The following is a 25,658-nucleotide window of genomic DNA, read 5'->3' as shown; positions in this document are numbered from 1 at the left end:
CCCTCCCTCCACACATCCAACAAGCTAGCTTTCTTTCTCCCTTCAAAGCCCTAGTGAGAGCTCACCTCCTCCAGGAGGCCTTCCCAGATTAAGCCCCCTTTTTTCCTCCCCTCCTCCCATCCCCCTGCCCTACCTCCTTCCCCTCCCCACAGTACTTGTATATATTTGTACAGATTTATTATGCTATTTATTTTACTTGTACATATTTACTATTCTATTTATTTTGTTAATGACGTGCATATAGCTGTAATTCTATTTGTTCTGACGATTTTGACACCCGTCTACATGTTTTGTTTCGTCGTCTGTCTCCCCCTTCTAGACTGTGAGCCTGTTTTTGGGTAAGGACTGTCTCTATATGTTGCCGATTTGGACTTCCCAAGCGCTTAGTACAGTGCTCTGCACCCAGTAAGCACTCAATAAATACTGTTGAATGAATGAGTGAATGAAGTGCCCACCTGCCCCATCAACAATTTCTCACGATGGCTTTCAGAGCCATGGCGAGGTGTCACAGAGGAGTATCTCTGCAAACGTTACCCTGATGAATGAACCTTCCTCCCCCTTTGTATCTGTCTCCCCATCTTCAAGGCATATCTCCTCCAAGAAGTCATCCTTAATTAACCTCTTCCAAGTGCTTAGTAATAATAATTATGGTATTTGTTAAGTGCTTACTACATGCTGAGCACTGTTCTAGACATTGGGGTAGATACAAGGTTATCAGGTTGCCCCACATGGGGCTCACAGTCTTAATCCCCATTTTACAGATGGGGGACCTGAGGCACAGAGAAGTTAAGTGACTTGCCCAAGGACACAAAGCAGACACAGTGCTCTGCATATAGTAAGTGTTCAGTAAATACCACTGATGGATTGATTGCTAAGACTGTGAGCCCCACGTGGGACAACCTGATTACCTTCTACCTACCCCAGTGCTTTGCACATAGTAAGCACTTAAATATAATTATTATAATTATCATTAACCTTGCATCCTGTCTATCTCCCTTTTGTGTCACCTATCCACTTGGGTCCACACCTCCTAAGCACTTTGATACTTTGATACTTTAGAGAAGCAGCGTGGCTCAGTGAAAAGAGCATGGGCTTGGAAGTCAGAGGTCATGGGTTCAAATGCTGTCTCTGCCACTTGTCAGCTGTGTGACTTTGGGCAAGTCACTTAACTTCTCTGTGCCTCAGTTACCTCATCTGTAAAATGGGGATTAAGATTGTAAGCCCCACATGGGACAACCTGATCACCTTGTATCCCCCCACCCCAGCACTTAGAACAGTGCTTTGCACATAGTAAGTGCTTAACAAATGCCATCATTATTATTATGCCCCACTCTACTCTCACGGCACTTATGTCCACTGTTGTACTGTATGCTCCCAAGTACTTAGAACAGTGCTCTGCACACGGTAAGTGCTCAATAAGTACTACTGAATGAATAGCTTTGTTCGCTGCTGTTTTCCCTAGCTGTAGTTCATTTTAATGCCTGCCTCCCCAACTTGAGTTTATGCTCCCAGGAGACAGAGATTCCAGGAGATTCTCCTGGAATCTCCCAAGTGCTTGTTTCGTGCTCTGCAAACACTAAGCCTTCAACAATTATTACTGTTTGGTCGACTGATTGACAGATTGAACAGCCTCCAGTACATGACAGCCTGACATCCCCCGAGCTGGCACTGTGCATTATTAGGGACATAGCCTACGTGAGTGTTCTGGGTAGCATCTTTGTGCGGAGACAAAGACAATATCTCCTCCTCTAGACAGTAAACATGCTGAGGGCAGGGAACGTGTGTCTTCCAACTCTGTTGTACTGTGCTCACCCAAGAGCTTAGTACAGTGCTCTGCACATGGTAAGTGCTCAATAAATACCATTCAACAACTGACAAGAAGAAACATGTTCTCCCTCCACCAAAGATGCCTATGGGGGCATCTCTCCACCAAGACTTATGACGACTCATTTTATGTTTTCAATCTTGCTCTTTCTTGTCTAAAAGCTCTCATGATTGAAACATTAAGGTCTTACTCCCAATGAAGAATAAGCATAGCCTGGTGGAAAGAGCACAGGCCTGGGAGTCAAAGGACCTGGGTTCTAATCCCAGCTCTGCCATTTGTCTATTGTGTGAGCTGGGGCAAGTCACTTAAACTTCTTGGTGCCTCAGTTTCCCCACCTGTGAAACTGGGATTCAGTCCCTGTTCTCCCTCCTACTTAGACTACTTAGAGAAGCAGTGGAAAGAGCACAGGCTTGGGAGTCAGAGGCCAGGGGTCCTATTTCCGGCTCTGCCACTTGTCTGCTGTGTGACTCTGGGCAACTCATTTAACTTCTCTGTGCCTCAGGTCTCTCATCTGCAAAATGGGGATTAAGACTGTGAGTCCCACATGGGACAACCTGATCATCTTGTATCCTCCCCAACACTTAGAACAGTGCTTTGCACATAGTAACAAATATTATTATTATTATTATTATTAATATTATTATTATTATTATTCTGTGAGCTCCTGGTCAGGGATTGTGAACGACCTGATTATCTTATACCCATCTGAGCACTGGGTACAGGTCTTGGTACATGGTATGAGCCTAACAAATGTCATAATAATTATTATTTTTTGCAAAAAATTGGGCTCATTCCTCAATTTCATTTTGAAAGTCGTACTCTATCACATCCATCAGTCAATGGTGTTTACTGAGCACTAGATGCAGAGAACTGCATTAAGTGCTTGAGAAGCTACAGCAGAATTGGTCACAATGAGCTACAGTCTAGATGGTCCATAAAATCAGTCCTTTCATGTCCAAAAAACAGAGTATCTCCTTTCTAAAAATGATTTTTATGGGCCATGTATGAAAATGAGTGAATTTTCTCTTTCTAGAAGAGTTTCACATCAAAATGAGCTACCAGTTTTCAGAAATGGAAAGGCTTCTCCCAAAGAAATAATCTAAACTTTCATTTTCTCAGCAATTTTCTTGAGCTTTACATAAGCTTCACTATAATGAGCTGTTTGGGACTTTGGAGCATATGGGGAGTATTTAGAGTTCAGCCAAACAGAAGGAAGGAGACAGCCTTGGAAATGAGATTTTTGGGATGTCTGTAAGTAGAAGCTTAGTTTATAAGGCAGGGAAGAATGTTTCAACTATTGCTGAAAAATGTTCCATTAACCATCAGCCCAAATGTCAAAAAACAAGAGAGAGAAAAAACAGGTTGCCTAGAAAGTTGTTTGCTGATGTTTATCAATGACGATCAATTTGAAAGTTTCCAAAGGGCAGGGATTGATCCTGTTATACTTGCTTCATGGTTATATAAGGATATACATCATTCCCTCATAGGGAATCTGCATGGACTAGAGGAAAGAGTGCGGGTTTAGGAGTCAGAAGACCTGGGTTCTAAACTCTGCTCTGCCACTTGACAACTGTGTGACCTTGGGCAATTCATTTGGCTTTTCTGTGTCTCAGTTTCCTCACCTGTAAAAGGGAGACTCAATACCTGGTCTCTCGCCTACTTAGACTGTGAGCCCAATGCAGGATGGGGATTGTATTTCCAACAGTGCCTAGTACAGAGTAAGCACTTTACAAATACTATTATTATTCATAGGTAACTGAGGAATTTCATCCATGATTGCGAGTGGCACTGAAGGACAATCTCTTCCACGTTGCTCATCCAAAGGGTAGGGCATACTTACCAATAATACTGTTCTCTCCCAAGTGCTTAGCACAGTGCTCATCACAAAGTAAGCCCTCACTAAATACCACTGATGAGTTGACTGACTGAGGTTTTCTGGCCCCTTTAAGCTATTGGAATAAGTATTGTATGCCTTAGTAGGTTTGTTCAGGCACCAAGGTAGCTGCTGACTGGCAGCTGATCTTCAGAGAATCGATCAATCAAGTGCATTTATCGAGCACTTACTGTGTGCAGAGCACTGTACTAAGTGCTTGGGAGAGTACAATATAACAGAGTTGGCAGACACACTCTCTAACCATTATGAGCTTACAGTCTAGACAAGGCACTAATTATACGAGGCTGCCCACTTCCACTGGTCTTTAGGTTAGGGTTGGGAGGGGATGGAGGAAATGATATCCTACCACCGCAGAACATATGCTAAAATTATTTTTTGCAATAGCGGTGATGGTTTAGACTGAGTCATCCACATATACTCTCTCCTCATGCATTGTAAGACAATTGGCAGGGGTAGAGGGTGCAGTCTGTGGTCAAGGAAAGAATATCTCAGTGGCAGACTGCTGTGCCCTCATGTGCTTCAGGGGCCATTATTGGGTATGCCTTAGTGGAAAGAGCCCAGGCTTGGGAGTCAGAGGATGTGGGTTCTAATCCTGACTCCGCCACTTGCCTGCTGTGTGACCTTGAGCAAGTAATAATAATAATAATAATGATAATAATAAAAGCAGCGTGGCTCAGTGGAAAGAGCACGGGCTTTGGAGTCAAGAGGTCGTGGGTTCAAATCCCAGCTCCACCACTTGTCAGCTGTGTGACTTTGGGCAAGTCACTTAACTTCTCTGGGCCTCAGTTTCCTCATCTGTAAAATGGGGATGAAGACTGTGAGCCCCACACGGGACAACCTGATTACCTTGTATCTACCCCAGCGCTTAGAACAGTGCTTTGCACATAGTAAGCGCTTAACAAATACCAACATTATTATTATTATTATAATGGTATTTGTTCATTCATTCATTCAGTCATATTTATTGAGCACTTACTGTGTGCAGAGCACTGTACTAAGCACTTGGGAAGTACAAGTTGGCAACATATAGAGACGGTTCCTACCCAACAGTGGGCTCACAGTCTAGAAGGGGGAGACAGAGAACAAAACAAAACATATTAACAAAATAAATAAAATAAATATGTACAAATAAAATAAATAGAGTAATAAATATGTACAAACATATACATATATGCAGGTGCTGTGGGGAGGGGAAGGAGGTAAGGCGGGGGGATGGGGAACGGGAATTTTTTAAGTGCTTATTATGTACAAAGCACTGTTCTAAGCACTGGGGAGATTACAAGGTGATCAGGTTGTCCCACCATGGGGGGCTCACAGTTTTAATCCCCCTTTTACAGATGAGGTAACTGAGGCACAGAGAAGTTAAGTGACTTATCCAAAGTCACATAGCTGACAGTTGGCAGAGCCGGGATTTGAACCCATGACCTCTGACTCCAGAGCCTGTGCTCTTTCCACTGAGCCACGTTGCTTCTCCAAGTCACTTAACTTCTCTATGCTTCAGTTACCTCATCTGTAAAATGGGGATTAAGACTGTGAGCCCCACGTGGGACAACCTGATGACCTCGTATCTACCCAAGCATTTAGAACAGTGCCTGGCACAGAGTAAGTGCTTAACGAATACCATCATTATTATTTCCTGTTTAAAGACCAGTGGAATTTAGCAATTAAAAATAAAATCAAAGCAAAGACAAACATAGTACCTTCTACAAGCAAAGAACATAGGGGCACTGGCGAAATATGATTTGGGGGTGATGATATCTGTCCTCTTGATTTTTTTTTAACCTGATTGCCAAATTCTTTCAGGCTACAGGTATGTGAACATCTGCTACTCTACAAATTTGAAATTACTCTTAGTCCTTTTGTTCTGCAGTTGGGTAGTAAAGAGGTCAACGCTACAGGCCTTAATGGCAACGCAACATAAAATTCAGAGCAAAGTCACGTGGGCAAGAAAAGTCTTTTCAGCTTCATATTCTAGAGGCTATTATTAGTAAGAAATGTCTCTACATGTTGCAAGGTATTTCAAGAGTGCTTCTTCAGAGGAAATTGACAATATACAAAATAAATCCTTCAGGTTACAGTAACAAAAAGAATCCTTGAGATCTTCGAAACAACTGAAATTTACCTCCACACTCAGAGAACAAGCATTTGGAATTCCAGAACATTATCAGAGAAGTCTGTGCTTTTAAAGCCCTAATTTATCATTATCCTTCAAAATCTCCCTTTCCTCCTATCTCTCTCTCAAATAATGGGATAAACTCCAACACTCCCCAATCACTGGGGCTTGCTAAATTTGTTTAAATACTTCAACTACTGCCAACTCCCACTTTTGGGTTTGAAATAAAATATGTGAAGAAATACTTTGGAGGAAACCTCCACACCCGATCTTGTAAATCTTAATCGGCCATTTCCCTAAAATGTCTCACGGCTCAAAGGCTCCAACAGATGGTATTAAAGAAGAAAACATCCACAAGTCCAGTACTCCCCCATCCCAGTGGCATTTTGCCTCATATCATGAAATGCCGGCTACTGGGTTTGTGCTGCCCTCCTCGGTAGTGCTTTTTCAATTAACGCGGAGATACACATACCATCCCCCGTGTCTGTGATCAAAAGTACTGGTCTCAGCCCAGCCAATTGCAGGATGCTTGGATTTGCCTCGACAGAGAAGGTATTTCAACTTTGGCTTTGCCTCGGATGGGTAAATGGACTTTGATGGCACCTCTAACCCTGGCTACAACTCTGCTATTTCCATAAACTTTCCTTGGGAACAAACTATGTGGCCTAACACACGTAGAGCAGAAGATGCAACCTGAGCCAGCAGAAATCCGCCTTGGAATGGCTTTTTATTTCAGTTCCAAACCACACATAGTTGAACGGTTAACAAATGCAACAGGGGGATATGGGTACACAAAATCCGATTCAAGTCCAAAATCTTGGTTGCTCTCCACCCTCCCCTAGCCCCCCACCTGCCTTTCCCAAGAAAAATTAGCCCGCTCAATTATATATAAGGGAATTTCAGAGAAAAGTTGGTGTGGCAGGTCTTTGTGAATGTCAGCATGAATGGCCAAGGCTGGGAGCCTGGGAGTACTTTTCTCTAAGAGAAGAGTGAAAGAATAAAATCTATAAATAAAATCCCATTTGAATAAACAAAACTGAAGCCAAATGTTTCTTGTAAAGCAACTGATTACTGGAAGAAATATTATTTAAAGTTGGTCCTATTCTTAGAAATTTAAATTTAGGGACCTTTCAGTAAAGATGTTAAAATCAGGACCTTCTTTAACAATCTAGAAAGGGGGAAGTCACAGGCCTGTATCTAGATTCAGAGGATTGCTGAGTTCTGTTCTAAACTCTGACCTCAGAATCAAAATTGTACTAGACATCACAATTCTAAGTCCACAAGTCACTTACTGCATAATATACAGTTTTTCTTCAGACTCTAAGAAACCTGCCTCTACTGGTGAAATTCACCGATCAATTAATCAATCAATTGTATTCACTGACCACTTACTGTGGGCAGAGCACTGCACTTGAGAAACATTGTGGCTTAGTAGATAGACCAATGGCCAGGGAGTCAAAAGGACCTGGGTTTTTTAACCCAGCTCTACCACATGTCTGCTGTGAGACCTTGGGCAAATCACTTAACTTCTCTGGGCTTCAGAGTTAGCTCATCTGCAAAAATTGGGATAAGAGTGTGAACTCTATGTGGGACACGGAACTGTGTCCAACCTGATTAACTTGTATCTACCCCAGAACTTAGAACAGTGCTTGGCCCACAGTAAGGGCTTAACAAGTACTATACTTATTATCCTCTAGACTGTGAGCTTGTTGTGGGCAGGGAATGTGTCTTGTTATTGTGTACTCTCCCAAGCATTTAGTACAGTGCTTTGCACACAGTAAGCGCTCAGTAAATACAATTGAATTGAATAAATGATGAGTACAACATAACAAAGTGGGTAGACATGTTCCCTACCCACAATGAGCTTACAGTCTAAAGGGGACTGTATATAATAATGATGGTAGATGTTAAGCGCTCGCTATGTGCCAGGCTCTGTACTAAGTGCTGGGATGGATACAAGTTAATCAGGTTGGACACAGTCCTTATCCCACATGGGGCTCACACTCTAATCCCCATTTTACAGATGAGGTAACTGAGGCCGAGAGAAGTGAAGTGATTTGCCTCAAGGTCACATCACAGCAGACAAGTGGCGGAACCAGCATTAGAACCCATGACCTTCTAACACCTAGGCCTGTGCTCTATCCACTACACCATGCTGCTTCTATAAAACATTCTGGGGCTAATAAAGATAGTATTTGTTGAGTGCTTAATATGTGTCAGGCACTGTATTAAGCACTGGGGTGTATACAAGCAAATCGAGTTGGACACAGTCCCCATCCTATGCGGGGCTCGCAACCTCAATCCCCAGTTTACAGATGAGATAACTGAGGCATATAGAAATGAAGTGACTTGCCTAAGGTCACACAGCAGACAAGTGGTGGAGCTGGGATTAGAACCATGACCTTCTGACTTCTGTGCCCAGACTATCTCTACTACACTATGCTGTGTCTCATTATCACTATAATTATTATTATTACTACTACAGTGCTCTGCATACAGTAAGCACTTAATACAACTGACTGACAGAAAAAAATCAAAGTATTAACCTATCCCAAACTGGAAGCCAGCTAGTTGATAAACTCAATTGCCAACAAATCTAGGTCAAAGAAAATCAAAACGTTTTTTCTCCCCTGCAAAATTTTGAACTCCGTGTGGGCAGAAAACCATGGTAGTTCTTTATTCTGTACTCTCCAAGCTCCTAGTATAGTGAACTCCAACAAGTGGCTGTTCAATCAATGCTCTACTACAGCTTCTTCTAAGGCCAACAGCTGACATCCCATCAGCCATCAAAACTGGAGCCTTACGCTGGTTTCAAAGAACTAAAGAATTTATATTTTTTCTTATTTTATTTCTGAATATGAAGTGTACCCCTTTATAATTCACCATTGTCCCCAATTCATCATCATCATCAATCATATTTATTGAGCGCTTACTATGTGCAGAGCACTGTACTAAGCGCTTGGGAAGTACAAATTGGCAACAAATTCAGAAGCCCTGTCTACTTTCTCCAGCTAACACTTTGTTTTTATCCCCCATCCATGCATTTGTCCTTCCTGACCCTCCCCAGTTAACAGCTTGTTGACCATCCCTGAACTTAAATTCAAGTTTTTGTCTCACCCACAGCCCTTCTCCCCGACTCTCTCTTTCCCCAACTTTTCCTGGCTCCACCACTTGTTTGCTGTGTGACTCTGAGCCTCAGTTCCCTCAACCGGAAAATGGGGATTAAGACTGAGAGCCCCATTTGGGACAAGACTCTGTACAACCCAATTTACTTGCACCCACCCTGGCGCTTAGTACAGTGCCTGGCACATAGTAAGCACTTAACAAATACCACAGTTATTATTATCATTATTCTCTCAAATCCCCTTATATATTCCCTTTTTCTCTCTGTTCCCTTGATGTACCCTTTTATTGCTTTCCTGCTTCCAATATTCTCTTCCCCATCCCATCAATCTCTCTCTCTCTCATCCACCCCAAAATTCTCCAACTCCTTGCAAAAAGGCTATAGAGTACTTTGGGGCCCTGGAGAGGGGTTTAGAGCTCCATCTTACTCTTCAGCTTTATCGAAAATAGCTGGAGACGTCCCCATCCTATGGAGACCAGTGGAAGGGAGAGGCATAGGATCAGAGAAGGGGACAAACAGGAGAAGGCAAAAACTTGAAAGAGGATGGGAGGAGATGAAAACATGGTGCTAATCTGGTAAAGGGCAGGAAAGTGATGATGGACAAAGTCCGGGATGGGTGGAAGCAAAGGGCTGATTGAGATGGGTGAGAAAGATTAAAGGTAGGACAGGAGGAGAGGATGAGGAAAAGGGGCTAAGGCAGTAGTGAGTATTGGGTGGAGGGGTGTGGGTTGACTATGATTATGCATGTTTTTTTTTTCCATTTTGAAAACATAAGAGTGGCTCTCCACACCTGAAAAGGATGACACCAAAGATAAAATTACCATGGGTGTAGACGTGGCTTGAAGGGTACTGCATAAATGACAATCTCTACTACCTGTGTGCATGCAAAGGTTCTCCCCTGTAATGTGGGTGCTTTGTGCACAGCAATACTTGGTGCTGTTTTTAGTTTATCCTTTCTAATCCTCTGTGCTCTAGAAAAGGGCCAGTCCTTTCTTGCCTAGCAGCATGCTGGGCTGGTCTGCCTTTCAAATTGTTGTCTCCCCCAAATTCTAGCATGCTGTACTGTGTGAGATTGGGCTTCAGTGTAAGTTTAAAGCACTTCTCTGACCACTCTGCTTTAGGTCTCCCCATCCCTGCTCTCCATACATACCTGGGCAATCAATTGCCCTCCACTCTATGCACATCTCCTGTCCCACAAAACCATGAACACTGTGAACATTTTCTCAGGGCTGAGAGCCCAACCATTTCAGGACCTTGTTTTTAATCTTGTTTCAAATGACAAGTGTGATGCTGACATAACTGGAGAAGAAGCCAGATGTGACACGTCCAATCTCCCAACCTCACAGAAGCCTAGGCAACACCACAGCTTGGTACACTCTCAGCTTAGTCTGAAGTTTAATGTCACAAGGTGACCCCATTCTAATTGTCTCTCAAGGGACATGCATGGCTTCTTTATTCAGTTTTTTACTCCTGTGTCTATCAGGGGATTGTTGGGCAGTGCCTAGATTGCAGAATTCCCAGAAATTGTTTAGTTCCCATGTTGTTGAAAGAGATCTCGGAATGCACGAGTGTTTCCCTGGAGCACCTATGTTCTCATCAGATGTATTGTTAGTCCGTAGACCGGGCCGACTAAAAAGAAGTGTCCAAGAATCCCCCGACCTTGTGAGTATGTCTCTCGGGGACAGATATCCCCTAGAGCAACTAGTGAATAACTGTTTCTGTAGTGAATGTCCTGGAAAACCGATACCGGATTCCTTACCGCATCCTTCAGGGCAATTACAGAGACTATGTTGAACAGACCTGAAGCTATATAACCCTGCTTTACCCTGCTGATGGAGAATGGGTCAAAAAAGGCAATCTCAGCTTCTCACCCTGGCCATACCATCAGTAAGTAATTCAGAATCATAATGAACTTCTTGGTGCAGTCACAGTTACTTCTTTGCTATGGCATTTCTGTAATGAGGTTCTATAGAAAGGGGTTATGACAGCTTTTGGAGGCTCTCAGAATTTGTGTACAGTGTCAGCCGATTCCTCTGCTGTTATTTGGAATTTTCAATGACCGGGCTGTCAACCACTGCACATTAAGCAACTGACTTTTAGGCATTTAGCTTTAAGTGATTTGTTATCTGGCTCAGAAGTGGAGCCAGGTAAAGGGAGAGATAATCAACAGTAAGTTACAAAGACAGGAGACAGATGCATTAAGAGATGAGAAAAGGTAAATAGAGAGATGAATTATTTCTCCTTTAGGAATCATCAGATTTTAGAGGGTCATTTTAAATCTAAGGTCATCTTAGCTTCAGAGCCTGTTGCTTTTAGAATCAAGGTGAGGTTTTCCTTAGCAAATGTGAAAAACACTTGAGAAGCAGAATTGAATCCTGCCTATTACCTGAATTGCTGGATGTCGTAACACATTTTCAAATGAATTAAAATTGGTGTATAAACACTTAGTGTAGAACTGACATATTCCTGGCACGACAACTCACTCAGGTTTTAGTTTAAGACTTAACATTACTACATCCAGAGCTGAACATATTAAGGAGTAATCCCAACTTGCAAAAACTACCTCTCGCATTCCCAGATTGGGGGCCTCAGTTGATCTTTCTCCTCTCAGACCTGAGGCAAAATGGGTGTGGGAAATGGATTTGGTTTGAAGAGTTTCTCCTTAACCCTTATAATAATTTGCAGATCCACAGGCGAGAGGTTTAAAAGGGGGCTTTAGGGAAGGGTAATAAAGTTATTATTATAGGATAATTTGCAAGTAGCAGTGGGGTAGTAGTACTGATTTAAATAATGTTTTGAATTAGAATTTCTGGTGGCTTGACAACCAGAAATTATCACAGCTTTAAGAAGGTTTTTGTTTCTGGGGTCAATTCAAGGACACTATTTTCTCAAGGGGGCCATAATTCAAAAGTCCAAAGAAACGGTATCGCATGAATTATCACCCTTACTTTCTGATGAGGAAACTGAAGTCCAAAGAGGTAATTTGCCCCAAACCACCAGTGAGACAGAGGGGGAGTTAGGAAAAGAACCCAGGAAGTGAGACTCAAGTCTTGGAACAGATTGCCAGGATTCAGACTTTAGGACAAACTTTTATCACATGAGAGAAAGGGTTGAGTAGGACCCCCATCCCTTTATCATCATCATCAATCGTATTTATTGAGCGCTTACTATGTGCAGAGCACTGTACTAAGCGCTTAATGTGTTTATCGCAGATGCAGTCTGTGAGCAGTAATGATGTGATGCTTACCTGATGGGATAAGGGGGTTAACCTGGTCTAGTGAAACAGAGAGAAGCATATGAAACTTCTTCCACTCCATGTTCCCACTCAAAAGGCTGTGAGTTTTTTAAGGCTTGCAACCTGTCCCCCGATTTTCAAATATACCCCTAAGTTTTTTGTCCCTGGTCACAGGAACTCAGGAATGGAGTTACACCAGAAGTAGTTTTACTCATCCAGGTCTCCATGGACCATATTCTCCAGCTGCCTGATCTTAGCAACTTTGGTCACACTTCCAGAAGGATGAAGTGTCCAAACGAGGACTTTCAAAATACTCAGACCGGACAGACTGTGAGTCCTTGTCTCACGTGGTACTTGCTGTCCAAGAGGGAGGGAAATGAGATATTTTATTCCCCATTTTAAGGATGAGGAAGCTGGGACATGGAGGCATTAAATGATGGAAAGTGCTGAACCAAGGAGAAAACCTGGGTCTCCTTCCTCCCAATCCCATGATCTTTCCACTAGGCCAGCCTGTGTCCCACAAAAGTTTACAGATCACTCATCTATAAGATACTCTACCATAGAGGGCATTTGAAGTATAGTGAATTTTAGGTCCCTTTCAGCTGAGCCTCTTTCATTTGAAGTTGAGGTCCCACCCTGAGCCATAAGGGATTGAGAGACATGGAAACCTCATCCTACATTACTCGCCACTGAACCCAAGAAGCTTTCAGTGATGCCCCAGGGCAAAAAGTAGCAGTTACCCTTTCCACCTTGGACACCTTGAAAACTTGGGACATCTATTACATCCTGGGGCATGAAGCTAAATTCAACTGTGCCCGTTCTAAGACTGATAAATTCATTTGGAATTATAAAAGGTAAACTGATTTTTTCAATGACAGACATGCAATATTCAAAATAAGTTTTAAAATTGCCAGGGAACCTGGAACACCACCTATGCTAATCCTTCCATTCCTGAACTTCAGTCACACTTCACTGGTCTTATGGCTTCTCCTTCAAACAGTGAGGGCAGACACTTAGAGTGGGAAGTGTGGCGCAATTAGATGCAGGAAATAGAAAGTAGTTGGGAAATAGTTAAAACACATCCATCATGAATATTCCAAAATACATTAATGACTTCTCTAACTTTTCCTCTGAGGCAGAATACTGCTCTGTTTCTGAAATGTTCAATGAAAAAAATGACCTCACCACTTCACTTGACTTGCCTCGCTCCAACCTCATTTTTGCCTACTTGTTAGAAAACAGGCTAACTTTAGTTAAAGGCTTTCAAGTCAAGCTTAAATCAGGGAAAACTGTACAATTAAAACAGAAGGCAGAATGACTAAAAATGTCACAGTAGATTCTGGGAACAAGAAACAGAACAGGTCTAGAAACTGTAGACAATAACACGCTTACCTGGGGCCACTGAGCGTGGCAGTGTCTCTCACGGCCTGAGCTGTTTCTGATGCAAAATCCAAGGCACCGGCAACTGGCTTCGTAACTGTGCCAACCAGCCCTTTCCCAAGGCCTGATATAAAACCGCTGACTCCCCCTTCTGTTTTCACACCTTCTACCGTTGAGGTTATTACACTGGTCAGTCCACCAATGATACCTAGCAAGGAAAACAAGGACTGTTGTAGTGTGGCCAACCTTAACTAATCAATCACAGGTATTTATTGAGCATTTCCTGGGAACGGGGTACTGTACTAAGTGTTGGGGAGAGTAAAATATAACAGAGTTGGTAGACACGTTCCTTGTCCATGAGGCACTTACATGTCACTTAAAATAAGATAGATTTCCTCTGCTCAACTTTCAGGACCTCTAGATCCCAGTTTCTTTATAGTTGACAATGCTTTTAGAGTAGAGGTCACTTTAAATTATTTGCCGACTTTGAATGCATAATCCTGATATGCAATGGAAGGGAATGTCTCTTTCTCATACACCCACTGCAGTGTGGCCTAGTGGAAAGAGCACGGGCCCAGGAATCGGAAGGACCTGGGTTCTAATCCCAGTCCTCCACTTGTCTGCTGTGTGACTTGAGACAAGTCCCTTCACTTCCCTGTGCTTCAGTTACCTCATCTGGAAAATGAGGATTAAGACTGTGAGCCCCATGTGGGCCAGGGACCGTGTCCAGCCCGATTTGCTTGTATCTACCCCCGTGCTTAAGAGTGCCTAGCATGGAGTGAACACCTAACAAATACCATAAAAACCCTCCAAAACCTATGTGGATTAAAAGTGTAGTTCAGTTAATGGTGAAAAACCTGAGCAGAACACATCAGAATACCAGATCTGTCTACAGTAAGAGGCTGCATATCAATTTTAGGTAAGACAGAAAAAAAAATCTTAGTGTTTTTCATTCAGCAGTTAATCCTCCCACAACTACAAAATAAAGAATCCGTGTTCACACAAAATAAGCTCATGATCAGGGTGAGCCGCATGTTGTATGTGAACTGTAAATGTAGTGTGCTATTGCTAAAAGGCAAACACGATAGTGGGTTGAATAAACAGACCCTGAACAGGATACCACCATTAAGCAATCAATCCTCCAGCTATATTCAATGGTATTCAGGCCCAGTTCTTGATTCCATTACTTAGCGCATATATGCAGAACTTGGAGAATGCCCAATAGAAGTAAAAAAAAAATAATGATTAAAGTTTGAAAAAATAGTTTGGGCTAGAGTACTAGAATTATTCAGGTGGAAAAAAAAAGTGAAAGCAGGGGAGTCATTTAGCATTCTTTAAACAAATGATGGGGCTTTTTTTAACTGTGTGTGTGAGAGAGAGAGAGAGAGAGAGAGAGAGAGAGAGAGACTAGCACTAAACTCTAAGGCATGTACTTACACTGCAGCAGGAGGAATGTAAGTTAGACAAGGGACAAAATGACCTGATTGTGAAGTCTGAGAATCCTCACATAGGCTCTCCAAAAAGCTTTCCTTGAAATGTGTAAGGACCAAACGTCCAACCATCTGGACGGAAAGATTTAGGTCCATTCCTAACTACAGGCGGGGTTAAATGTCTCTGGAGGTCCCTTCCAGCCTGAAGATTCTGTTTATTAACCCCACTTTACAGATGACTAAACCCACCGATACATAGAGATAAAATGATTTGCTTAAGCGGATCAGGCAGGTCTGCCAAGGGTCAGGCTGCTAAGCAACACTGCCTTCAGAAGTATCCAAGTGCTCTAACGAACCCACAGTTTAGCAAAGTCTAATTTATCTGTCAACAACTAAAGTCTGTTTACTTTGTCAGAACAACAAAATCAAAATATCCTTCTTTTAGTGCCAGTGTCAAAAGTAAAAAATGCTCATCAATCCCTGTAAAAAGAGCTCAAATATAAAATCTCTGGTTTGCAGTCACATAGAGTACTTTTTATGGTATTTATTAAGTGCTTATTACATGTCATGGAATTGTACTAAGCACTGGGGTAGATGCAAGCTAATCAGGTTGGACACAAATCATGTCCCACATGGGGCTCAAAGTCTTAATCCCCATTTTCCAGATGAGGTAACTGAGGCCCAGAGAAGTTGAGTGACTTGCTCAAGGTCACACGTCAGACAAGTGGCAGAGCTGGGATTAGAACCTAGGTCCTTCTGACTCCCAAGCCCATCCTTCTTACGACCTCATCGCCTCCCATTAGAGTACTCCACTTACATTTCATTCACTGACTGAATGAGGGTGTTGCTTAAAAGACTACTCTCTATGCTTAAGAAGACTATATGCAGTACACTAAAATCAAAACTAGAGAGAGGGAAGGACTCAGGATTCATTTAGGGAGGTTTTAGCTTCTACTTTTCTGGTTCAAATCTTGACTGAATCAGCAATGACCAGCAGCCATTGGGCTACTTTCATGGGCCATAAAGGAAAAAGCAGAGAGGCCATCAAAGCTCTGAGATTACAGAGGCATTTGCTGGAAGCTTCTGGGTGAGGGCAGCAGCAGCCTGGGGATAAGCTCCAAGTGGTTGGTCAGGAGATGCTTCAGTGACATACTGAGAATGTTTACCCTTCAACAGGCTTGGTGTCAGGACACTGTTGGGGCTCTTCAGTTCCTCCAGTGAGACAAATTGGAAAAGGAATCCCCTTCATTAAGAATTTACTAACAATTCAGAAGATCTCTTCTTTTAGTCTGGATCAGTTTCATCCAGTTATGTAATGTCTTTTCCCTGGGTACTCATACAAAGGATCAAAAGATCTTTGTCCAATCCAATTTCTTAATATCCACCCAGCACTTAGTACAGTGCCTGGCACATAGTAAGCATTTAACAAATACCACAATTACTATTATTATTACTACTGTTGTTATTAAAAGAGGCTGAGAATGGGTAGGAAGGAAGCGTGGTCCAGTGGAGAGCATGTTAGAGAGACTAGGAGGTAGATGAGCCAGAACCTACACATGGCTCTAGTGCTAATTAAGTGATTTCATCTACCTCTCTAACAGCTGCTAGGCTTTCCCTCTCAAGGCATGCTGGAAGAATCAGGGACAGTAATGGATAGGAAAGGACTCTGAACTCCAAGGAAAGGCATTATATAATAATTATGGTTTTTGTTAAGTGCTTACTATGTGCCCAGTACTGTTCTAAGCGCTTAATCCAAACTATTAGAATTATTGTGGCAACCAGAAGAAATGACTCATCCCTAAACCTGAAAAATGGGACTGCATTACTTGCTAAGATTTCTGATGAAATATAGATTTCTTTTTAACTGGATGGTAAGGGGGACTCAACAAGGAGGGGCATCCGATATACCCACTAGTGGCTGAGCCTGGTTCAGATTATAAGGAATACATATGCAGAACTGAGACGCTATCGTGCAATAAAACCAGCTAACTACTTTTCAAAAACTTTAAAATGAGTGATCAGTGAAGAATATAAATCACTCTCAAAGCCGTGGCTTCAAATTATTCAAGGAGGGTGTGCAATTCATTACACACTATGAGTAAAACATTTGGACAATGGTAGCCAGAGAACAGGAAGGGATTGCAACATGAACATCTTGAAAGTAAATTAAATGTTCTCATTCTCTGCCACATTTCAATTTTGGAGGAGAAAACAAAATGGCTTGGAAAGTTATAGGATACACAAACAATACCGGATCGAGATTTTCATTAGCATCAATCAACCAATGGTATTTATTGAGCACTTGCTATTAGCACAGCACTGTACTAACAGCTTGAGAGAATACAATACAAAAGACATAGCAGACAGGTTTTCTCCTCTACTGGTGTTTTAAAACATCAAATTTTAGGAACCTGTTTTTTCCCCATGTCAATGTAAAATGGTAGTGGAAAAACTAGCCGATGTGCCAAACATTATTAATTACCGTGTGCTAGCCCATGGATCCCGGCTACCAGGTGCTCGCCACTTGTTGCGGCATGATATCGAATATACTCTCGCTCAGTTTGATGCCGGTTATCCATGGTCTTCCCTAAACCATCTGATAAAGTGCCCGCAAACTAGAAGAAACAAAACAAAAAAGAAGGCTTCTTTTAAGTAAAAGGACATTTATAATTTTCACTCATTCACCTCCATGGCTCCCAGGTAGGACTCCCACTATTTAAATGTAGGAAACATCTTATTCCAAAGATCTGGATAGCCTTAATTATCAATTACATGAGTTATTTTTGCATAGATTCATTTACCTTTTGTTTTGCATGATTTTTGCCTTTCAAACAGCAAAAACTTGTAAACTACAAGAGATGGTTCAGCTATAGTCCAGGGAGAGTCAGATGAATTTGGCCCTAAACTACCCAAAACCTGAGCTACATCCATACACACTCCTCAAAGCCAAAAACCCAACAGTGCCCACGCTACCGAGATTCTTGAAAACTGAGGTCACCTTCATTTGGGCTCAGGCTTCAAGAGATTCACCAGAGCTGGGTGCACCTCAGCTTGTCCTTGAAGAATCTCCAACCTAATGCTCCCTGCCCCATCCAAGAAAAAACGGGATCAGTTTATGTGCTTTATCTAATCAAGGAAGCAGGAAATGGTATTTATTGAGCACTTCCTGTGTGCAGAGCACTGCACTTCGTGTTTAGGAAAATACAGTATAATAGAGTTGGTAGATATGATCCTAGCCCCCAAGAGCTTACAATCTAATGGTGGGGGAGTTGGGTGGGGAGTGGTGGAAGGAAACAGAAATTAAAATAGATTGGGGATAGGGGAAGGTGCTGAGTCTAGGGACATGCACGCAAGTGCTGTGGGGGTGGGGGTGGTACTGAGGAGAGGAAAAAAGGCCAATTTCAACCAGAGAAAGAGCCAATGTTGGTGGGAAAGGAGGAACAGGCACTGTGCCTCCAGAGGAGAAGGTAAGATTTTTGGGGAGAGGAAGGTATCTGTCTCTAATACCCCTAATTAATTTGGATTTTCTATTTTCTGTCAGTTTACCTACTTTTCTAACCCTTCAATTCCCTCCAGAAGCCCCAAGTTCCACTGCCTCACCTCCCTCCCTAACCCCTGATGACTTCAGATCAAAAATCAAAGCCATCAGACATAAACTTTCTAGTCTAAAAATAATGATAATGATAATAATATTTGTTAAGCACTTACTAAATGCTAAGTCCTGTGGTAGATTCAACATAATTAGGTTGAACACAGGCCCTGTCCCACATGGGGTTCAGTGTCTCAGTAGGAGGGAGAACAAGTAATTTAATCCTCAGTTTACAGAGGAGGTAACAGGCACAGAGAAGTTAAGTGACTTGCCAAGGTCGCTCAATGGACAAGTGGCAGAAGAGGGATTAGAACCCAGGTCCTTCTGACTTCTAGGTACATGTTCAAACCATTAGACCATGCTCCTTCTCTGTAGGTTGGCATTAGAGGAACAAATTAGAGGAAAGTTGCGCAGAGAACATTAGGAAATCAGTGAGGTAAGATAGGAGGGGACAAGTGGTTGAATGCTTTAAAGCCAATGGTACGGAGTTTCTGTTTGATGTGGGAGTGGTTGGGCAACCACTGGAGGACCCTGAGGAGTGGGAAGACATGGACTGAACAGTTTTGTAGAAAAGATCTGGGAAGCAGACTGAAGTATGGACTGGAGCGGGGAGAGACAGGAGCCAGGGGGGATCATCAAGTGGGCTGATGCAACAGTCAAGGCGGGAGGGGATAAGTGCTTGGATCAACATGGCAGCAGTTTGGAAGGAGAGGAATGGGTGGATTTTAGCAATGTTATGAAGGTAGAATAAATGGAAGAGGATGACAGATTAAGTATGTTTGTTAATGAGAGAGATGAGTTGAGGATAATGCCAACGTTATGGGCTTGTGAGACAGAGAAGGTGGCAGTGCTGTCTGCAGTGATGGGGAAGCCAGGAGTTCTCTTTTGGACATGATCACAGTTCTCCCCAATTACAAACCCCTCCTAAAATCCCATGTCCTCCTACAAGCTACTCCTCATCAACTGTCAGCACCAAAGGGCCACTCAAACTCATCAGCCAACTAACTTTAACACTTAAAAATTTACTTACACCAACCCTCACATTTTTGTATTTTTATTCAGTTTTTCACTCAATTATTGATTTTGACTAGTGTCTTTGTATGTATGTCCATGCCTGTCACTTCCATTAGAGAGCAAACTCCCAGGGGGAAGGGAATGTGTCACTTCTTTATTTTGTATTTCCCAAGGTTCTTAATGAAGTGCATTGCTCCCTATGGGAGTTCAACAAATATTACTACTATTAATACTCCCAATTTGCTTTGTGCTGCCTTGTCTCAAAATGCAGTCCCAGTGCCCAGCTGGAGATCTAAACTGATAATAACATCTCTGTTCATCAAAGAAGAAATTGAGGCTTGTCCAAAATCACCTTGGGGAAGTGATGGATTTGGGATCAACTCCGATTTCCCAATATCCACTGCTTCAACTACTAGAACACGTTTTGCCACAAATCACTGAAAGATTTTATTATACATGCACACTTTACCCAAGAGATATTTTTTCATCTGTTAATGCAGGATGAAAGAACAGGAACCTGTGTTTTGTCATGGGACAATTTGAAAAGGTTTAAAATGACAGTTAATACACCACAAGGTAGTTATCAGCATCATTCAGGCATAAAAGGAGATAGATACTAAATACATAATTAAACCTTCTTGTGACAGATCTACCAAAACAAGTGGTTAACTGCCAATGACCCAAGGCTAACCTTTGAAAAAAACTCACTGAAATGTGCTGGGTTTTTTTTTTTTGATACAAAACTCCCCTCCCCTTTATGAAAAGTTTCAAGACAAACACTCTTACACAAAATCCTGAGGAATGCTGTGGGTTTTTATTTGGCTAGCAATGAGGAGGATAATTTAAATTCATGTTTGTAAAGTGGTTTTTAAAGTAATTTTGCTGTGAAAACAGTCTGTTCTGAAGTTTCTTGATTACAGCCAAGGCTAACTGCTAGGTAGGCTGAGGGGATAATCAAAGCAAATAAGTAGCATATTTACTGCCCCAGAAGTCAAACTGTTTGAGGTAGAATAGAGAAGCAGCGTGGCCTTGTGGGAATAGCACAGGTCTGGCAGTCAGAGGACCTACGTTTTTATCCCAGCTCTTTCACCTGCCTGCTGTGTGACCCTGAACAAGTCTTTTAATTTCTCTGTGTCTCAATATCCTCATCTGTAAAATGGACATTTACCCTCTTCCTTAGACTGTGAGCCCCATGTGGGACAGGGACTGTGCGCAGCCTGATTATCCTGCATTTATCCCAGTGCTTAGTACATATTAAGCACATACTAAATATTATTATTATTACTATTAAAGTAGCTGTTTTCCTTATGCAAAAGGTCCCCCCACTCTGTTATAGTTTACTCTCTCAAGTGCTTAGTATAGTGCTCTGCAGACAGTAAGCACTCAATACAGCTGATTGATTGAAGAGTGCTGAATGAAGTCACCTTCTATTCTCAGAAGGCACATATTATGAATTCTGAAAATTCCAATCGGTATTTTTTTTTTCAAATCTGTCTTCCATTACATGGCCTATAGTATTTAATTCAGAAAAACTAGTAACTATTCTCATCAGAGAGGTAAGCCTCTAAAGCCAGGTTTTGCAATATCCTCCAACGAGCTCGAATACCGACCCTAGTTTCTATTTAACTGACTTTGTGGTCAATGTGTATGTCCGGTTACCCTGGACCTGGTGGAAATGACAGAAAAAGACCTGACCTTGAAAGTCATGAGGTCCTGGGAGGATACTGGCTTCTGAGAGTGAAAAAGCTACCATTTTGTTACCAAAGTTTCTGGTTTCTGGATGGTACTTTGCCCCCCCACTGTTACCAAAAAGTTACCAATTTGGCTCTTTTCAGCCCTGACCAGCAATTCTCAGGTCATGTCCGAGATCTGGGATGAGCATGGCCAGGAATCCAGTTCAAGAAGCCATCACCCCTATCTAGTTGGAACCTTTGCAAAAAGCATTTGGCCTTTGAAGTACTGGTGGTAGTAGTATTTATTGAGCATCCATTCAGTGCAGTGAAGTGCATGAAATGCTTGGAAAATACATCAGTCAATAAAAGGCATTTATTGAGTGCCGCATGCAGAGCACTGTACTGAGCGCTTGGGAAAGTACAATGTGATAGAGTTAGTAGAGTTACTATCCCTGCCCATAAGGATAGTTGACAGGCTAGAGGGGGAGGCAGCCATTAAAATAAAATAGAGACAGGGAAAACAGAGTATTAGGTTATGTGACACATTTCTAGCCCACAAAGATCTTACACGCTAATGGATGATGGTGGGGCCAGAAAAGTCTCCCGCAGTGTTAATGCTCTAAGTTCTACCTAGAAATAACTGCTACCACTCCTACTATGGATACAATCTATTAACCACATTCATTTTCAATTTATGCCCATGGTACATGGATGTGAGGAGGTAATTTTATGGACGAAATACAGCAAATGGAAAGCTCAAGAGCTAAGACTTGGGAGCTACGAGGTCTAATTTTGACTTAGCCACTGACTTTTGGTGTGCCCTTGGGTAAGCTGAACTTCTCTGGGGCTCAATTTCTATAACTATTAATTTGGGGATCTAAGCCAGACCTGAATACAGACATACACAGGAGCAGATAGGATTCCAAAATTGCACATAGACAGGCCAATAAAGAGAACACTGAGATGAAATCTCAAACCACAGAAACCCACAGACTAGTGAATTCTAACCATCGCTGTTAGTACTAACGGTAGTACAACACAACATACCATGAGGTACTCAGACCAAGTGCCTTAGGTAAATCACTGTTGTATGAGAGGTACTTGCTTTTCAGTTTGCTTTAAAAAACCCTTAGGTTTCTGTAATGAATGACTTGCTATATCCCTCTAAGTATGGTTTCAGTTCATCACTGGTTCATCTCCTGCCACCAGTGGCCTTCCAGTGGTGGTGATTGGGGGGGGGGGGGGGAGTGGCAAAGCACCATCCAGAAACCAGGCTGAATTCTGCCACTACAAATTCACCCCCTCATTATAACTCTGCCCTTTCATCTACTCCACAATCTAGTAGACGCATAACCTGGGTTACAGCTACCTCGGGAACAGAACCTGTATTGTTTGATGAGAATTTGATGAGATGAGCCTTACAGGTAAGTAAATCCCTCCCCACCCCTTCCCCTCCTGACGTGAGATTAAGCAATCAAGAATGAATGGATCCTGGACACCTCTGACATTGTCTACCACGCCCTCCTCCTTGAAACACTGTCAGATCTAGGTTTTGCCAGCCTGATACTCACCCGCTTCTCCTTCTACCTCTCTGACTGCTCCTTCTCGGTTTTGTTTGCTGGCTTCTCTTCCTTCTCTCATCCTTGAATTGAAGGTAGCCCGCAAGACTCTGTTCTAAGCCCTCTTTCTTTTCAGTTTACACTTAGGGTCTTGGAAAGCTGAGCCACTCACATGGCTGCAGCCACCACTTCTATGCTGATGAGTCCCAAATCTACCTTTCCAGTACCGATTTCTCACCTAAAATATAATCCCACATATTCTCCTGTGTTCGGGACGCCTCAAATTCCACGTCTCAATGGAATTTCTCATCTTTCCTCATAAATCCAATCCTCCTCCTCATCAGTCTCTCACTTAGGTTGATATTATGACCACACTCCCTGTCCCAGTAGCCTGAAACCTGTGTCATCTTGCAGTTCTCATTATCATGTCTTTCAGCTTTCAGAGTTCATCTTCTCCAAGTGGTTTTCCCCAATTAAGCCCTCTTTTCTCCAGGTCCCTCTCCCTTCTACATCATCTCTGCACTTAGATCTGTGAACTTTAGGCATTTTATATCAGCCCCACACTCAATCCCAGAACACAGGTACATATCTATAACAGAGTATAGATTATTTATTTATATTAATGTCTGACCCCTCTCTAGATTGTATGCTTGGTGTAAGCAGGGAAAGTGTCTGTCAACACTGCTATACTATCACCAGTGCTTAGTACAGTTCTCTGCACATACTAAGCACTCAATAAATTCGAGAGAAGAGGAAGGAAGGAAGGAAGGAAGGAAGGAAGGAAGGAAGGAAGGAAGGAAGGAAGGAAGGAAGGAAGGAAGGAAGGGAGGGAGGGAGGGAGGGAGGGAGGGAAGGTGAGGGAAGGAGGGAGAGAAGGAGGGAAGGAGGGAGGGAGGAGATCATTTGTCCACTATAATAACAGAGAGTCTGGTGTTTGGCTGATCTTTCCCTAAGTTTCTATGTATACACACTGGGAGTCTTTACATCCAGGATTTTGATTTTAAACACTGAGTCCACCTGGAAACATGAGTCCACCGGGAAACATGCTCAGCAGCTTTATAGGACCTGCAAATTTCTGCAAATAATATTTTAATAATAATAATTATTATTATGGTATTATGTGCCAAGCATTGTTCTAAGCACTGGGGTAGATACAAGGTAATCAGGTTGTCCCACATGGGGCTCACAGTCTTAATCCCCATTTTTCAGATGAGATAACTGAGGCACAGAGAAGTTAAGCGGCTTTCCTAAGATCACACAGTGACTAATAGCGGAGCCAGGATTAGAACCCATGTCCTCTGACACCCAAGCCTGTGCTCTTTCCACTAAGCCACGCTGCTTCTCTAACAATTAAGAAGCTACTTGAAGTGGATCAAACCTACAACTCTAGGGGAAATCGTGACCTGATTGCAGGGCCTTATACTACTCGGGCATCCTGACTCACGCCCTTTCTCTCCGGAGTTGGCAAAGAGGGGTCAATAAATCAATGGTATTTATTGAATGGTTACTGTGTGGAGAGCCCAGTATTTATTCGATGCTGTCAGTGGCCAGTGCAGTGCAGCAGTAGAGAGGGGATAAGTGCTTGGACTGGCGCTCGGCATATAGTAAGCACTTAAATACCACCATTTCTAATGATGATGATGACGATGATGATGAAGAGGGCTGGGTTGCCGGCATCCCTATTAGGACTCACGATAGCTTTCTTCCTCCCTGCAAAGCCCTACTGAGAGCTCACCTCCTCCAAGAGGGCTTTCCAGACTGAGCCCCCTTTTTTCTCTCCTCCTCCCCATCCCCCCTGCCCTACCTCCTTCCTCTCCCCACAGCACTTGTATATATATTTGTACAGATTTATTACTCTATTTTACTTGTACATATTTACTATTCTATTTATTTTGTTAGTGATGTGCATTTAGCTTTAATTCTATTTGTTCTGACGACTTTGACGCCTGTTTACATGTTTTGTTTTGTTGTCTGTCTCCCCCTTCTAGACTGTGAGCCTGTTGTTGATTAGGGACCATCTCTATATGTTGCCAACTTGTACTTCCCAAGCGCTTAGTACAGTGCTCTGCACACAGTAAACACTCAATAAATACGATTGAATGAATGAATGAATGAATGGTGAGGCGGCAGTTCGGATGGAAAGGAAGGGGTAGATTCTGGAGACGTTGAGCACTTGGGAAGTACAGGATAATGAAGTGACATGGTCCTTGCCCACAAGGAGCTTACCTTCAAATGGAGGAGACGCACATAAAAATATTTACGACTTGAGTGGTCAAAATAAATAACTGAATAAACTTACATACTGAGGACGGGGATATCAGTGTGTTCATAAGTGCTAGGGCTGATGGGCTTATACGGCGTAGGGTGCTGGGAAATTAACCGGTGAAGATTTGTTGGAGGACGTAGGTTTTTGAGAGGCCTCTGATCTGTCATGTTAGAGAAGCAGCGTAGCTCAGTGGAAAGAGCATCGGCTTTGGAGTCAGAGGTCATGGGTTCAACTCCCAGCTCCGCCAATTGTCAGCTGTGTGACTTTGGGTAAGTCACTTAACTTCTCTGTGCCTCAGTTACCTCATCTGTATAATGGGGATTAAGACTGTGAGCCCCACGAGGGACAACCTGATCTCCTTGTAACCTCCCAGTGCTTAGAACAGTGCTTTGCACATAGTAAGCGCTTAATAAATGTCATTATTATTATTATTATGTTTGGGAGGGAGTTCTAAGCAGGGGGAACTGTGTGATCGAAGGGATGGAGAAGGGAGAGATGAGAACAGGGAACAATTAAGAAGGCTGGCTTGGGAGGAATGAAGAGAGAGATTTCAGGG

General features: G+C 42.6%; 1 protein-coding gene across 1 annotated transcript in view; it reads right to left on the bottom strand.

Annotated features, from left to right (window-relative positions):
* The window catches only part of VPS13D (vacuolar protein sorting 13 homolog D), a 333,705-nt gene that overhangs the window by 83,916 nt on the left and 224,131 nt on the right, over positions 1-25,658 (bottom strand). The window contains exons 66-67 of the mRNA XM_038746364.1: positions 17,484-17,616; positions 13,584-13,779 (exon numbers count right to left, since the gene is read on the bottom strand). Of these exons, the coding sequence (XP_038602292.1) occupies positions 13,584-13,779; positions 17,484-17,616 (329 nt within the window). The remainder of the gene's footprint in view (positions 1-13,583; positions 13,780-17,483; positions 17,617-25,658) is intronic.

Source organism: Tachyglossus aculeatus, chromosome 5, assembly GCF_015852505.1.
Source record: "Tachyglossus aculeatus isolate mTacAcu1 chromosome 5, mTacAcu1.pri, whole genome shotgun sequence".
Classification (NCBI taxonomy): domain Eukaryota; kingdom Metazoa; phylum Chordata; class Mammalia; order Monotremata; family Tachyglossidae; genus Tachyglossus; species Tachyglossus aculeatus.
The sequence above is the reverse complement of the archived record's forward strand: the minus strand, read 5'-3'. Positions and strand labels throughout refer to the sequence as shown.